Source organism: Hippoglossus hippoglossus, chromosome 19 (assembly GCF_009819705.1).
Source record: "Hippoglossus hippoglossus isolate fHipHip1 chromosome 19, fHipHip1.pri, whole genome shotgun sequence".
Taxonomy (NCBI): Eukaryota; Metazoa; Chordata; class Actinopteri; order Pleuronectiformes; family Pleuronectidae; genus Hippoglossus; species Hippoglossus hippoglossus.
This window is the reverse complement of record NC_047169.1, coordinates 17,109,966-17,126,507: the sequence shown is the minus strand read 5'-3', so window position 1 is coordinate 17,126,507 and position 16,542 is coordinate 17,109,966. Positions and strand designations below refer to the sequence as shown.

The window sequence follows — 16,542 nt, the reverse complement described above, 5'->3', positions numbered from 1 at the left end:
TACGGACACTTGGATGACACCACACGAGCAGTATGGAGGCATGTTATGTTTTTTCTGTTGTTTTATTACGTCTGAAGAAGAGGACACCGTTGACTTCAATTGTATTAGATTCTGCTGCAATGCTGTTTACCCCTGAAACTCCACATTTTACCCACCCCTCCATCAGCATAGTGGTGAGTAGATAATGAGGGAATTTTCTTTTGTCGGAGAGAACTATCCCTTTAAGAGGCAACCGGTGAAGGGATGCAAGGATTGGCGTGATATGAGACTTATGGTTTGTTTTAGCTAAAATACAAGCAGCATTTTCAACAAGCTGCAAACAAGTTATTGAGGTTTGACTAAGGCATATATTGATTGCATTGCAATAGTCCAGGCAGGAAAAGACAAAGGCACGTATGAGCTTTTCTAAGTCAGGGAGAGATAAAAATGATTACATTTTAGATATATTTCGTAGGTGGAAGTAGCAGGATTTAATGATCTCATTAACGCGTGTTTTAAAATTCAGTCTGGAATTAATTGTGACAGCTTCATTTTTAGCTGTTGATTTAATATTGGTTGCCAGGGGACCGAGAAATGGTATGAGTTTGCCTGCAGGCTGATCAGGGCTGAAGATTATTATGTCTGTTTTGTTTTAATTTAACTGAATGACCTTAAATGACATCCATTCCTTAATGGCAGTTAGAAACTCAAGCGGCTATTGTCTGGCTTAAAAGACAGGTAGTTTTGTGTGTCATCGGCATAGGAATGATAGGATATCTCATTAAAATGGCTGATGACATTTCCTATTGCAGGATGAGGATGAGACATTATTCTCAATAAAAAAACAGAAATTTCTCAATCTGAGGGATAAGACTTGAACCATCTAAGGTCAATTCCGGATATGCCGACACACTGTGTTAGTCTATTGCTGAAAATGTTATAATCAATGGTGTCAAATGTAGCACTGAGGTCAAGGAGCAGTAAGATGGAGGAATCACCAGCATCAGCAGACATCAATTAATCATTTGTAATCTTAAGGAAAGCTGTTTCGGTACTGTGACATTTGTGAAATCCAGACTGGAATTTATCAAAAATGTTAATATTATCACACACAGCTAAAAGTTGGGTTCGTACCACCTTTTCAGGGATTTTTTAAATGGGCCTATAATTCGTTGTGTACAAGTGAGGGAATTGAGGAGTCATGTCAGTTGAATGAAAAGCAGAGGAGAAAGAGATGTAAGGATAAATAATTTATTTTTACCAACAATCTTTGCTCACTTCAATGAAGCAAGAAGCATGAATTGGGATTTAGCAACTCGCTCGCTAATTCACGGTGGTACGGTGTTAGCTTAGCAACTTAGCTTTAGAAACTAGAGATGGCTTCTCTCTCCACCTCTAACTCCCTTGCTCTCTCCTGCTCAGTGAACTTGATGTTCACTTTGTCCTCTGCCTCCTTAAGCGATGATGGTACTTGTAATAAATGTAGTATATTTGCCAGGACGGAGGCAAGTTCAGCACCAACCCGTTCATGTTTCTAATAAATTTCTCCCACTCAGCGACACACCCGCTAAGGAACCAACTCTGGTTATTGGCCACTCTATTCTGAGAAACAATAAGTTAGCAGCACTGGCGATTAGACTCAAATGTATTCCTAGGGCCAGAGAGGGCAACATAGTTATATTTAAAACTGCTGGCTAAGGCTAAATGTAGCTACAGTAAGATTGTTATTCACGTTGGGAGTAACGACATCCGACCGCATCAGTCGGAAGTCAGGAAAATTTATATTGATTCAGTGTGTACCTATGCAAAGACAATGTTGGACTCCGTAGTTTTCTCTGGACCCCTGCCTAATGTTACCAGTGATGACATGTACAGCCGCATGTCATCCTCTCACTGCTTGCTGCCGAGGTGGTGTCCACAAATTTGGGGAAACCTGGTGTGATTAGGAGAGATGGTATTCATTCCGCTTTAGACAGGCAACACCATGACAGCCCAGAGTTGAGACCAGGAGGCAGAGTTGCAGTCTTAAATGCTTCTCTGTGCTTCTATTAGAGCCGGTGTGGAGTAATATTAGATAAATAATAAAAATGTATACAAGCATCATATCAGAACCAAAAGATAAAAGGATAAAATGTGGTTTATTAAATATCAGGTCATTCAATTCCAAATCTCTACTTATCAATGATCTGATGACTGACCATCAATTTGATTTAATGTGTCTAACTGAAACCTGAATGCAAAAAGATGAATATGTGGTTTTAAATGAAGCACCCCCACCCATATTAATACTTGAAACGTGAAGGGGTTGCAACAATCTTTAAATCAGACTTATCTATTAACTCTCAACCTTAAGGTAGTTATAACTTTTGAAAGTCTCATCCAAGTACATCCAAGCCTGAAATCACCAAAAAAATGTCATCTAGTTATTATATATCGTCCACCTGCCCCCTAATCTGAATTTGTATCTGAATTCTCAAATTTTTTATCTGAGCTGGCTCTTAGCACAGATAGAGCTGTTTTATTCAACATGTAAATAAACCAACTCACTGTTTCAATCAAACTCTAGATCTTGTTCTGACATATGGCATAGAAATTGAAAGTGTAATAATATTTCCCCCAAACACTATTCTGTCTGACAATTTCTTTTAACTAAAAATTATTAACTAAACTGATTCTGAACAAAACATGTATTATAGTCTGTGTTTATCAGATATTACTGTATACAAATTTAAGGAGACAACTCCTCTGACATTTACTCCACAGCCATGTGTCAATACAATACAGGAGAGTTACCAAAACTTGACACTCCCACACAAGTTGATGACTTTGTAAATTGTACAGCAGCCTCATTACGAACAACCCAGCAGCCCCGCTGAAAAAGAAGATTTCATAATTTTTCTTCAAATCTCTTCATACATACCATCAACTTGTCTTTTAGACCCTATCCCAACAAGACTAAACCTCTGCTTAAAAAGCCCACTCTTGATCCAGATGTTTCAGCTAATTATAGACCCATATCAAGCCTTCCCTTCATTTTCTGTTATGCGATTACTCAGACCAGGGATTCCCAAAGGATACCCTGGGGGTGCACGAGCTGCCTCTAGGGCAGAGGTCACTAACAGGCGGACCGCGGTCCGGGTCCGGACCCAGAAGCCGTCCCGTACGGACCCGGACCTACAGCCAAAACAGAAGGTTATGATTTAAAACCTGACGGGGCGCTTCTATTTGTAATCAGCGCAGCTTTTGTAGTCTTTACGGTAGTGGTTTAGCGGATGAGAAACGCACAGACCAATTGCATGCAAGTTAAGCCATCCCACGTGATACCACTCAGCCAATCAAGTCTGTGCATTCCCGGCGGTAAACATTGCGACTCTACAGTGCGGACAGATGAGAGAGTTAGAGGCAAGTTACACATGAAAGACGGTAGAAAGAAAAAGAAAGATAGAGATACAGGTAGAGAAAACAAAGGGAGAGATACAGAGGAGTGAGACGGAGAAAGGGAGAGAAACAGGAGTGAGACGGAGAAAGTGGAGAAACAGGAGTGAGACGGCGAAAGTGGAGAAACAGGAGTGAGACGGCGAAATTGGAGAAACAGGAGTGAGACGGAGAAAGTGGAGAAACAGGAGTGAGACGGAGAAAGTTGAGAAACAGGAGTGAGATGGAGAAAGGGAGAGAAACAGAGGAGTGAGACGGAGAAAGTGGAGAAACAGGAGTGAGACGGAGAAAGGGAGCGAAACAGAGGAGTGAGACGGAGAAAGTGGAGAAACAGGAGTGAGACGGAGAAAGTTGAGAAACAGGAGTGAGACGGAGAAAGGGAGAGAAACAGAGGAGTGAGACGGAGAAAGTGGAGAAACAGGAGTGAGACAGAGAAAGTGGAGAAACAGGAGTGAGACGGAGAAAGTTGAGAAACAGAGGAGTGAGCCGGAGAAAGGGAGAGAAACAGAGGAGTGAGACGGAGAAAGTTGAGAAACAGGAGTGAGACGGAGAAAGTGGAGAAACAGGAGTGAGATGGAGAAAGTGGAGAAACAGGAGTGAGACGGAGAAAGGGAGAGAAACAGACGAACAAAGTGGGGGAGCGGGATATAAGAGGGGAAGAAAGTGATTCTAAAACTGTTCAATTGTTAAGATGTGTTGAGATTTATTATCTGTAAAATTGGTTGAGACTTTTGAGTCAAGATGTGAAACAGAAAAAGGGAAATTCAAGCTTTTGCTCCCTTTATTTTATTTTTCTGAAGTTAAGCCCTTTATTTGAACATGCACAATTTTCACATTTTATTTATTTTCTCTTATTTTGAAATGCAGCCCTACTTTTATTTAGTTAATGAGAGAACATTATACATATCTGCAATCATACATATATGTTCAGTTCTTTGTTACATGACAATAAATATTGTCAAAAAGTTTTTGAATCGTACTGACTTCATTTGATTTGACAGTCAGGTATTTAGTACATGCAGATGTTGATACAACTACTAGGCTACTTAAATATATATCACACTAAATAGTTAGACATTATGATCTTCCGGACCTTTGCTTCAAGAAATTTTCTCTAACTGGACCTCTTTAAATTTTAGTTGAATACCCCTGCACTAGGGGGTGCGCGAGAGAAAAAATGTAATGGTGCTCTCTCCCCCTCCCCCTCCCTCTCCCTCTCTCTTGCTGCAGGCTGAGCCACCTTGGAAATCCTCAAATGGATCATCTTTTTTATCCATATCTGTTTCTGAGCCTATGCATTGCTTTAGCAATATCATTAGAAAGCACCACATACACTTCCATTGTTATATAGATGTGCTTATCTATGAAGCCTGATAAATCTAATCACTTAGTTCAACTTCAGGAATGTCTCAAGAACATCAAGGCCTGGATGACTCAGAACTTTTTACTTCTAAATTCTCTATTGTGAGGAACCTTGGAGTTATGTTTGACCAGGACAGGTAATTTAACCCACATATTTACAAGTCTCTAAGACAGCTTTCTTCCACCTGCGCAATATTTAGAAAATTAGGAACATCCTGTCTCAGAAGGGATCATATCATTCCTGTCTTAACTTCTCTGCATTGGCACCCTGTAAAATTCAGAATAGAATAAAAAATCCTGCTCCTCACATTCAAAGCCCTTAACAATCAAGCCCCTTATATCAAAGAGCTCATAGCACCGCACAGTCTGTAAGAATAGAATGGGAGGTAGAGCCTTCAGCTACCAGGCTCCCCTAGCAGTGGACCCAGCTCCCATTTTGGGTTCTATAATTATCATTCTTATTATTCTCACTATAACAACTAGTCTGACAGAGCTGAAACATGATGGTTACACAACTGTACCTGGCGACATACAACTAAAATTGAATTGAATTGACAAAGATGTCAACAGTTTGTCGTGATGAGAGCTGACGACGGTCTCGATGTGCTGGAAACAAAATCCTGTGGTCTCCGCAGCAGAATTAATATGTTACATCCTGTCTCTGTCTGTTGTACCACCCAGAATTTGTTGCTGTTGTGAACAGAGCAGAGAATCTTCCACTGCGTTGTTCTTGTGCAAAAGGAAAACTGCAGAGAGAGTCCGGACCCAATTCTGCTGAGATCCTCCACAGGACATGTCTGAAAACGGCTATACAGACTAAAACAAAGACATGACAGGATGCTGGCTTCACAGCTGCAGTGGTAGTCAGACTGGATTTTGCTGCTCTGTGAAACTAATATAAAAAAAAATTCTAATAGCTACAAATTGTACCCACCTCTATCAATTTTTGCTGAGTTCAATCTGATTTTGACTTCAAAAAAATAGGGCTGAGAGAGAGTGGGACTGACCTTCCACTGAAGAACAATCAACAAAATCCAGCTTTATGTGGAGTCTCACCTGGTGTCCATCGCCGGTTGTCCTCTGTCACCATGTCCACACCATTGATAAGGTTTTCCCAGAATTCCTCCAGATTGTTGGACTCAGGCAAACGTCCCGATATGCCTGCTATGACTATCTCATCCATGCTGAGTTACTGTGAACAGAGTGTAAGAGAGATATGTCACATTTTATATGCACTGTGCTGAATGATTGATACCAGACCGACTAGCAACAACATTAATTGGGAACATCCTGTCTCAGAAGGATGCTGAGAAACTAGTCAGTGCATTTGTTACCTCTAGACTGGATTACTGTAATTCTTTATTATCAGGATGTCCTAGTAAGTCTGTGAAAAGCCTCCAGTTAAATGCTGCAGCATAAGTTCTGACAGGAACTAGAAGGAGAGATCATATAACTCCTGTCTTAGCTTCTTTGCATTGGCTCCCTGTAAAATTTAGAATAGAATTCAAGATCCTGCTCCTCACATAGCACAAAGCCCTCAAAAATCAAGCCCCTTCATATGTCAAATAACTCATAACACCATATTGTCCCAATAGATCACTTCAATCCCACAATACAGCCTCTCTTGTGGTTCCTAGAGTCTGTAAGAGTAGAATGGGAGGTAAAGCCTTCAGCTACCAGGCTCCGCTCCTGTGGAACCAGCTCCCACTCTGGGTTCGGGAGGCAGACACCATCTCTACATTTAAGGTTAAACTTAAAACATTCCTTTTTGATGAAGCCTATAGTTAGGGCTGGATCAGGTGGGCCCTGAACCATCCCTTCATTATGCTGCTATAGGCCTATACTGCTGGAGGAACTTCCATCATGCACTGAGCACTCTCTCTCCCTCTCTCTGTCTCTCTGCCCCCACATTTATTTATTTATTTTACTACATGTCACTAACTTTGTGTTTTTTCCCTCCCATAGTCTGTCTCTGTCTCTGTCTCTTTGCAGGTATCTATGACTCCAGAGCTGCAGGATTCCGAGCTGCTATCATTAATAACATCTTTACATCCATAATTATCACTCTTATTGTTTTCATTATAACAACTAGTCAGAGCTGAAACCTGATTCTGTTCCTGGTCTTTCTCTCCTCTCTCTCCCCCTCCCCCTCCCATCCATCTCCCCTCTCCTCCCCATTTTTCTCTGCTCACCCCAATCTGTCAAGGCAGATGGCCGCCCACATTGAGTCTGGTTCTGCTAGTGGTTTCTTCCAGTTATTGGGGGAGTTTTTTCTCTCCATAGTCGCCAAAGTGCTTGCTCATTGTGGGAACAATGAGCAAACCCCCCCCCCACTCACTCGCTCAGAGCGACACAAGCAGTGAGTTCGGAGTTCGTTCACATGAAGCAGCCGGTCAGTGACTTTGTGGAAGAACAGTGAAATACAGATTTTCTCTGGTCTCAGCTGCTCAGTGATCAGCGCCGCTGCGTCATGATCAGAGCAGAAGCTGCTGGTTGTTCTCCTTTACACTCGACATCTATTGCACTTCTGTCCGTCCTGGGAGAGGGATCCCTCACATGTGGCTCTCTCTGAGGTTTTTACATTCTTTTTACCCTGTTAAAAGTTTTTTTTTGTAGTTTTTCCTTACTCTTGTTGAGGGTTAAGGGCAGAGGATGTCACACCTTGTTAAAGCCCTATGAGACAAATTGTGATTTGTGAATATGGGCTATACAAATAAAATTTGATTGATTGATTGATTGATGGTTTGTACCGAGCTGGAGTTTCTGTGTCCTCCTCCACTCTGCTCTCACTTGAACTAATAAACACTCATCACAAGTTATCAGGACCTGATCAGTACATGAAGTAACTTAGTGTTTGTTTGATTCGCTCCAGAGTTTATGAGACTGAATTTAAACATCATGAAAATGACAACATGTTGTGCTCAGTACAACACGAGACGTGACGCTCACAGTCAGGACTCAGTGTTAAAATGAGCGGAGCGACACGCACACATGATCAGGTCAACACAGTTCAGACCATAAAACAGTTCAGGTCATAAAGTATTTGGACAGGTTGTATATGTATGTAGATACAGGTCATAAAACTTACTTTTCAACTACAACATAGGTTTCAACCATACTTAGTTAATTTTTCCAGTACAGTGGTGACTAAAATACTCAGATATTCTGTAATTCATGATCATATATGTTATGCCTGATCGAATATTGGCATCATTCAATTTGAAATATGCAATTAAATTTATATCTGTGATCCACTGCTGCCACTCGTAAACTGATGACATTGGACGTTGGTGTTTAACGAATAATCTTGAGTTTAAGACTGACATCAAGAATAATGTCTTCTCAACATTCTACACAGTGTCTACTTAACTTTAGCCTAATCATGTCTGAGATCATCTTCTAAAATGCACTACTGATGATACATCCCACTAAATTACTATTTTTGCTGAAAACTTGTTTCTGTTTAGTTTAACTTTGGAAAAGAAAAAAAAGATTTCATCTAGCTCCTAATCGGTATTCAAAAAAAGACATTATTTTTTAACTCTAAGAAATTCTTAAAATAGAATTTCTGAATGTATGTGTGACATGTGCTTGTAAGCTGTGGGCCCCACAGAGTGATAGCAGCTGGTTCAGTATGTGCAGGCACAATTACCGATCACATGTCAACAGCGCAACACTCAGTAGTGTAAAAAATGTCATTCAAAGTCCCTGAAATTATTCTTCGCAGCAAAATATGAAATATGAATTCTCAAAAATGTCTCTGTGAAAGAAATTAAAATATATTCATTAACACAACATAAGATTTGTAATTGTAATGTATTATAAGTGTTGACACCGGATGACAGGTTTGGAAAGGAGTCCCTCTGAGCATGCATGAAAGAGCACTTATAGTTGACAATGTCGTCTGTTCATGGACTATTCTGTGTACATGAGCATATCAATTTTGAACAGTGTGTGTGTGTGTGTGTATCTTTGGTCTTTGTTGCTTCTTTCTAGGTCAAGCCTTTTTTGTGTTATGCATCAGCCAATGAGCTAGCAGCTTAGGACAATGTTACCCTAAATCAAAGCATGCACCCCTACCTCAGTGTAGAGCAACAGTGTTAACATCATCCTCTGATTCCTTCCCTCAAAACATAGTGTACAGTCATTAGATATTTAGCACACTGCCTGAGCCCATGTTGCTGACTTCCCCTCACCTACGTTTTTTTGTAGAAATGAAAATCCAATCATTATGATAATAGCAGAAATAAACTAGTGTAATGCAAAACACCATCCTAAAAAAATCCCATCAAATTTGGGTGCAGATCTGGATCAGATGTGAATCCAGGATTTTTTTTCTTTGTTTATCATTGAAAGATTTAGTGTTTTATTTAACATTTTCATTGATTTCTCAGAGAATTATTCATAGATCTTGATTTGAAAAAGGCATTTTAAGTGTACTGATATTAAGTGAGTGTGTGCAATTTGGTTTAGATCCCAAAAAAATCCAGAATTTTCATTTGGTTTCATAAGAGTGTTGGGCCTAGGTGGAGGTATGCACTCTACTGACTGCCATTGTGGTTCATATTGATTTCTTTCAACATGAAATATTGTTATATAAGTTTTTTTTAAACCTACTATTTAATTTTGTGATTTGAGAAAATGTGTTTTAAACACATTGAAACATGTTTAATATATTACATTACATATCATTTTCAATCTATCCATACTCTACAAAACAAGCAAAGGCCACCCTCAAATCAGAAAGGTCCTAGATAACTTGTGATATGCAGGTTGTTGGCCAAAAGCATATAGGTTGTTAATTATGGCATCATTAGTATCTGACAGTGCAGAATATGACAACAACATCATCAGCATTACAATGAAAAAATACCAATAGTATTTATTTCATACTGTGCATACAGGTTAAATTATGCAGCACCCTAATTTAACTACGATGAGGGCTCATGTCTAAACACAGGGTGAAAAATATGCTGCTGAAATCTGAAAGTATTTATTGTATAAGGGATGGATATATAGCCTCTGTAAGGTCAAGGGTGGCTTGGTTGTGGCGATTGTGGCAGTGTCTGACTATGCCTGATTCCTAACTAATCCAAAAAGGGGCAGAGAAGTGGAGCTGAGGTTAGACAATTAAAGACTGGTTGCTGAAACATGTTCTCCTGGCTCGAAGCTACCTAAGGCTAAGAAGCTAACACTACTCTGCATTGATAGCCCACTAGCAGAGTAAACACTATGCGGCACAATCTTAAAAATGCTTCATATTTCTGTAACTGTGATATTTTGCAATACAAAATTTGGTTGAGGTTTGCACAAATTTGTTGGGTTACCGTGAATTAGCAGAATGTTTATTTATTACATGTCTAACGAACAATTTAACAAGTGTTCTCACGTCGACTTCTCCTGGACTACTATGGACTTTATACTAGGTGGTCACGCGGACTCACTCTGACATTTATGTCAGAGTGAGTCCGCGTGAAATACTCCGGAATACTCCGGAGAAAATACGGAGGGCCTGAGGAGTCCAGTGCATGTCTGAAAGCAGAGAAGAGCCACCAGTTGATACAAAATGCTGCAGCAAAAGTGCTGACAGGAACTAGAAGAACGGAGCATGTTACTCCTGTCTTAGATTCTCTGCATTGACTCCCTGTAAAATGCAGAATAGAATTTACAGGGAATTTACTCTTTTATTTATGCTTCCAATGCAGATGAACCACCATTCATGTCGGGTGCTGCTCTTTAATAAGAACTGCAAAGGATTTAGGGTGATAGGCGGAGATTTCAATTGCACAATGAATTCTATCTTAGATAAATCCAATCAGACTAAGACCCTCAGTTCAAAATCTTCAAAAGTCCTTCAGGGGTTATGTAAAGAATGTGGCCTATCAGATGTTTGATGCATATTGAGGCTAGGTTTCAGAGATTATACCTTTTTCTCAAATGTTCATAATTCATATTCTTGAATAGATTATTTTGTATCCATTCAAAATATATGTACATAATAAAAGATTGTAGAATTAATCCAATTATTCTCTCAGATCATGTCAGAATTCATGTAATTATTCAATTAGATGGGGAAAACTTAATCTTCAAGCAATTTAAATTGGATGTCTCCTTGCTTAAAGATGAAGAATTTAAATCTAGAATGCGAGTATAGATAGTGATCTGTATTTATAAAGTGCTTTTATAGTCTTGATGACCACTCAAAGCTCTTAAGAGTACAGTTTTAATGCCATTCACACGCACATTCATAAAGAGCATCTATGAGCAATTTTTGAGGGGCAATTCAGGGTTTAGTCTCTTGACCAAAGACACTTCGGCATGCAGATGGGGAAGACTGGGATCGAGCCCCCGACCTTCTGGTTAGAGGACGACCGTTCTACCCCTCTCAGCCACAACTGCTTCGGCTATACAAACTATGTAAAGGAAAACAATGACACCCTTATAGATCCTAATATTACATGGAAAGCTGCAAAAGCCACTTTAAGAGGAGAAATAATTTCAAATTCAAGTCAAAGTTAGCTTTATTGTCAATTCTGCCATATGTACAGGACATAAACAGGATTGAAATGCTCTCTGATCCCCGGTGTAAACATATAAGTAGAAAGTGAGTGGGGGGGAGGTTGGATTTGATGTGATTATATTACATTACATTTAATTTAGCTGACACTTTGATCCAAAGCGACTTACAATAAGTACATTCAACCATGAGGGTACAAACCCAGAACAACAATCAAGTAAATACAATTTACTTTACGAAGGCAAAACTAGAAAGTGCTGTAAGTGCCATATAAGTGCGACTTAATATGTATATAGTGTTTTTTTAATTTATTTTTATCCAAGGTATAGTCGGAAGAGATGTGTCTTTAGTCTGGGGCGGAAGATGTGTAGACTTTCTGCGGTCCTGATGTCAATGGGGAGCTCATTCCACCATTTAGGAGCCAGGACAGCAAACAGTCGTGATTTTGTGTGAGTGGTTAGCTCGCAGTGAGGGAGCAACAAGCCGATTGGCAGAAGCAGAGCGGAGTGAACGGGCTGGGGTGTAACGTTTGACCATGTCCTGGATGTAGACTGGACCCGATCCGTTCGCAGCACGGTACGCAAGTACTAATGTTTTGAAACGGATGCGGGCAGCCACTGGTAACCAGTGAAGGGAGCGGAGGAGCAGAGTAGTGTGAGTGAATTTAGGTTGGTTAAAAACCCGTCGAGCTGCTGCATTCTGGATGAGCTGCAGAGGTCGGAAGGCACTAGCAGGTAGACCTGCCAGGAGGGAGTTACAATAGTCTAGGCGTGAGATGACCAGGGCCTGGACCAGAACCTGCGCCACCTTCTGAGTGAGAAGGTGACTTATTCTCCTGATGTTTTATGTTTTAGAAATGAGACCCCAGGTCCAGATGACTTTTCAGCCAAATTCTATATCAAATTCGGGACTGATCTTCTGCCTATTTTTACGTCAATGATTCACAAAAGAACACTTCCTCAATCTATGAACGTAGCACATATCATTGTGTGGCAATGACCCCCTAAACTTTTTTTTAAGCTTTAAATCAATTTAATGTGTGTTCTAATTTAATAGATTGGATCAAATCCAGTTATAAAAATCTAAAGCACTAGTTATTACTATTGGTGTAACCTCTGAATTCTTCTCTTTATCCAGAGGGAAAAGACAGGGGTGTCCACTGTCACCTTTGCATTTTGCAATACAATACAAATATTGAAGGATGAGGATTTATAATAATGAACAAAAAATTATCCCTATATGCTAATGACTTAATTTTATATATAACTGATCCAAACAATTTTACATATATTGCAGCGACTTCGTGAAAAAAAAACATGTTGCTGAGAGACTGAGGTTGGGCCTAATAAATTGAATGATGCGCTGATCTAAAATCACTGCAATCCGTAAAATCCATTTTAACTTTTATTAAAGAAAAAGAAGATCAACTTATTGGACTTAGCACAAACTCATAGATTAAATCAATCAAACAGAAAATAGCAGGTTGCGTAACGAAGTTTAGAGGTCAACAAAAAAATACAGCGTCCCTACTCACCCTCTTTCCTTCCTGAACAGGTGCTTCAATCAACTATGAAACCCCGCCCCTATCCTTATGACCTATTTCCTGCCAAATTAATAGGATCACAAGTAAACAATAAATAACAAATAATCTAAATAATCCTCCCAAAATACAAACCCATTACATCTTATAACATAACCAACAAATAATAATATACTTCTTTAACATATTTATGGATCCTTCATGTATTTATGTATATGTAGCACAATAGAACAATATAGAAAATATTCAGGATTTTAAATTTATTTTAACAAATCCAACACTTACCTCCTACATATAACACCAACAGAAAAAATGCTAAAGTCTACAATGTAATTCAATATTTGGAAATAAATATTACACCACATTTAGTGACCTCAGGGTCACTGGGGAGACAGAACTCACTGTGGGTCGAGATGGAAGCCAACATGATTGACCCCTTGCCTTTGGACTGTCTTATCTTTATAAATAGATCACTTTAACATTTCTCAATTGTGCAAAATTCTGTCTGTGTAATATAAACGGTTCATGTGCAATCCATTCACTGTACATATTCTCTCACATAATATATTTCTTTACATTGTATATATTAGTTTAATTACATTTATATTTTTCTATATCTCTATATATTTCTTTTATATTTCTACGTATTACTGCTGATGTATTTTTGCTGCTGTAATATTGCAAATTTCCCAATTGTGGGACTGATAAAGGACTTATTATTATTATTATTATTATTTCACTGTTATCAACACACTGCTAGCCTGGAAGGATGTACTAAAAAACTTGAATTATAAAGTTTTTATCAAATTCTAATACTGGTTTCAATATACAGGCCTGTTTCTGTATTTGGGAAACAAAGAAAACCGGGCTACCCGAGGAGCACATCACTATTCCAACCAATAAGCAATGTGGGTATTTGTGCTTGTGCACAGGACAGGGGGAATACAGCGATTCCCCTGGGAACAGTCATAAACATCCTCTTTGGCTAAAGGTACATAACGTAATCATTCCTCTGCCTTCTACTATCAAGGGATTAGAGGACAACATTCAAATATCTCACAGAATGTTATTCCCACTATAATTTTCATAGCTAACCCAATGAAGATAACGAAGCAGTGAAAGGGCGAAGACCTGTGTGAACATCAGTGATGCGTTTCAACTGTGAAGAGACCACAGAGAGTTGAAAGGGATGAAATGGGGTGTATTTGTTTTGGTCCTTCCCCAGAATTATTTACCCCAACTTTAATACTTTAACTCCAGCAGTTTTCAGACATGAACTGTGTCTGACCGAGAATACTCATGGAGGCTCTCACTTAGACATTTGTGTTCTCACATCTCACATACAGCCCTCTGCGAGAATTTACGGAGATTCCCTGGAGTTCAGTGCATGTCTAAGCAGCTCACATTTTGGTAATGATCCTAAAGTACTTAAGGATCTGAACACTTCTTCCACCACTGACTGTAATGTAGCTTGATTGCTATTATTGCACTAGTTTCACCACATCTTTTTTTCTATGACATAATGTGACACCCAATGGTCACATATACTACTCTCTTCAGATGTACCTAACTCAGAAATATTTGAATACCAGCCGTACTGTCACTCAGAAATTAAATGACTTTTCAGTGCTTTTTGGCTTGAAATATACTATACAAAGAGTAATAATGGACTATGTTGAGGAGCCCTGTCCACACTGTTTTAGCCATCTCTTGGTGAAATATACAAACATTTTGGTGCAATACGTATCCAGTTCTTACAATGCATCCTTGCAGATGCATGCAGAGATATGTCACAGTTTATATTAAACATTCCCCTCACTACTGTTACAGTGTGCATGTTGAATGTTCAGCCACTAATTGCACATGAAAGTATGCTGAGGATTTATAAACTGTGCAAGATTATATGGCTGTTGAGAAAGTAACGCATTTCTTTAACACATTTATTTCTTACAAATTGTTACAAGTTATAATGCCCCCCCCCCCCCCCCAATTATCCAGTACAAGTACCAGTCTAAGCTACTCTGAGTACAGTAAATCAATAAGATCTAACCTGATGACCCTGATGACTGTGGGGTTGTGGCATTTATCAATCTTTGTTAACATTTTTGGTCATTTATAAAGGTTGCTAGTCATAATCAATACTTAATATTATATAATATATATATATCATAATATTTGAAGAATAAGCTACTACTAAGAAATAATTTCAAATTTTGGCTTGAATGTGACCCATCAACACAGTTTATCTCCATCAAGAGGAAACAAACGAGTTAACATTTGCATATGGTGATCTCGAGGTGAACAAAAATACTGACCAAAGAAAATATGTCCAGTCATCCCTTTCATAGATGCAATTGCCTTGCCATGCCAAATTAAAGGAGTTTCAGTTTAATATAACACTGTCATTAACTGCAAACAAATAACAATGACAGGTTTTAACCGTAAGCGACACATTCATGCATGTTAGTGACGACATAACTAGCTGAACACCAAAGCTAGTAACCATTAGTGAACTTACCTGTTTCACCGACGGTGTGACGTCTCTGCAAAAGCAATACTTCGGGCCACTTGGTGAGATGTATTGTCTCGTTATTTGCGTCAGCTACACCTCGATAGTCCACGGTAGTGTTCCTCGAACCTAAACTGTAGGGAGGAAAGGCTGCCTCTGTCGTGTCCCCTTGTGTGAAGGGTTACCTTCGGCGCATCAGTGAATCTTTTTTCTCTGATGAATTTAAATGTCTCACATTCTGTCTGGCCACGCCACATGGGCTGACAGCTCGCACAGTCCAATGAGAAAAGAGGCAGGCCTCTTGGATACAGCCAGTGATGGAGTAATTCGTTGAACGCCCCCGTATAGTCGGACAGAAGAAAAAAACGGTGGAGATGGGGTTACTGGAGTTCAAATACTCCCCCTCCTCCTACGATACCCAGACTGCTGGTGACAGCTGCATCAGACGATCAAATGGCATTCAAAGTTTTCTCCCCAAAGATGAAATAAGAACGTTTAACTTAACGCATTTCCTGTCTGCAGGTCTGTTGATATCTTCTTGGGATAAAGTAGTTGCAAGTTACTCCATAGATCACTGGAAGTAACAACGCATTCAACTGCTCAGCTCTATTTTACTTTTTATAATGTTTGTCCAAAGACTTTCTGGTCTATTAATCTGGCATTCAAAATAAACGTATTAACGGTAATAGTGGTATTGAGAAATTGTACAGAGCACGTTAATAACCTCGTCATGTCAATGCTAAATCATGTTGATGTTTTAGGGTTTAATATAATATAGTAACCTATTTGCGTGGTGTCCTGTCCTGTTATTTATCAATAATTATAAATTGTGGAACTGGCAATGTGAAACAGTGATAGTGTGCCTCTCATTAATTTATTTGTACCATTTACAGCCTACAACACAGATATCATATGCTTTACTTCTTCAGGCATTCGTCTTTTTCCTTTTCTTAAAAAGCAGCCCATCAAGCTTTACATGTTCCTGTTGAATTTTACGGTACTAGGCTTTCCGAACGTTAAAGTGCAGAACTGGTTTGGGACACGTGGGTACACACGCCGAAGTGTTCTGGGAAGCATATAAATTAGCCAATCACAGGCTGGGGGTGTGAGGTTTAATCCAATGACAATAGGCGGGAGGGTGCTGCTGGGAGATAGGGTGATTACAGGGCGGGGCCCTGAGGATGACGTAGACAGAAAAGC

The 16,542-nt window shown here is 39.4% G+C and overlaps 1 protein-coding gene across 1 annotated transcript in view; it reads right to left on the bottom strand.

The window, feature by feature from the left end:
* The window catches only part of fasn (fatty acid synthase), a 63,813-nt gene extending 48,143 nt beyond the window's left edge, over positions 1 to 15,670 (bottom strand). Inside the window, exons 1-2 of the mRNA XM_034571119.1 lie at positions 15,355 to 15,670; positions 5,833 to 5,973 (exon numbers count right to left, since the gene is read on the bottom strand). Coding sequence (XP_034427010.1) covers positions 5,833 to 5,959 — 127 coding nt within the window. The 5' untranslated portion in view covers positions 5,960 to 5,973; positions 15,355 to 15,670. The remainder of the gene's footprint in view (positions 1 to 5,832; positions 5,974 to 15,354) is intronic.
* Between the last annotated feature and the right edge of the window lie 872 nt (positions 15,671 to 16,542).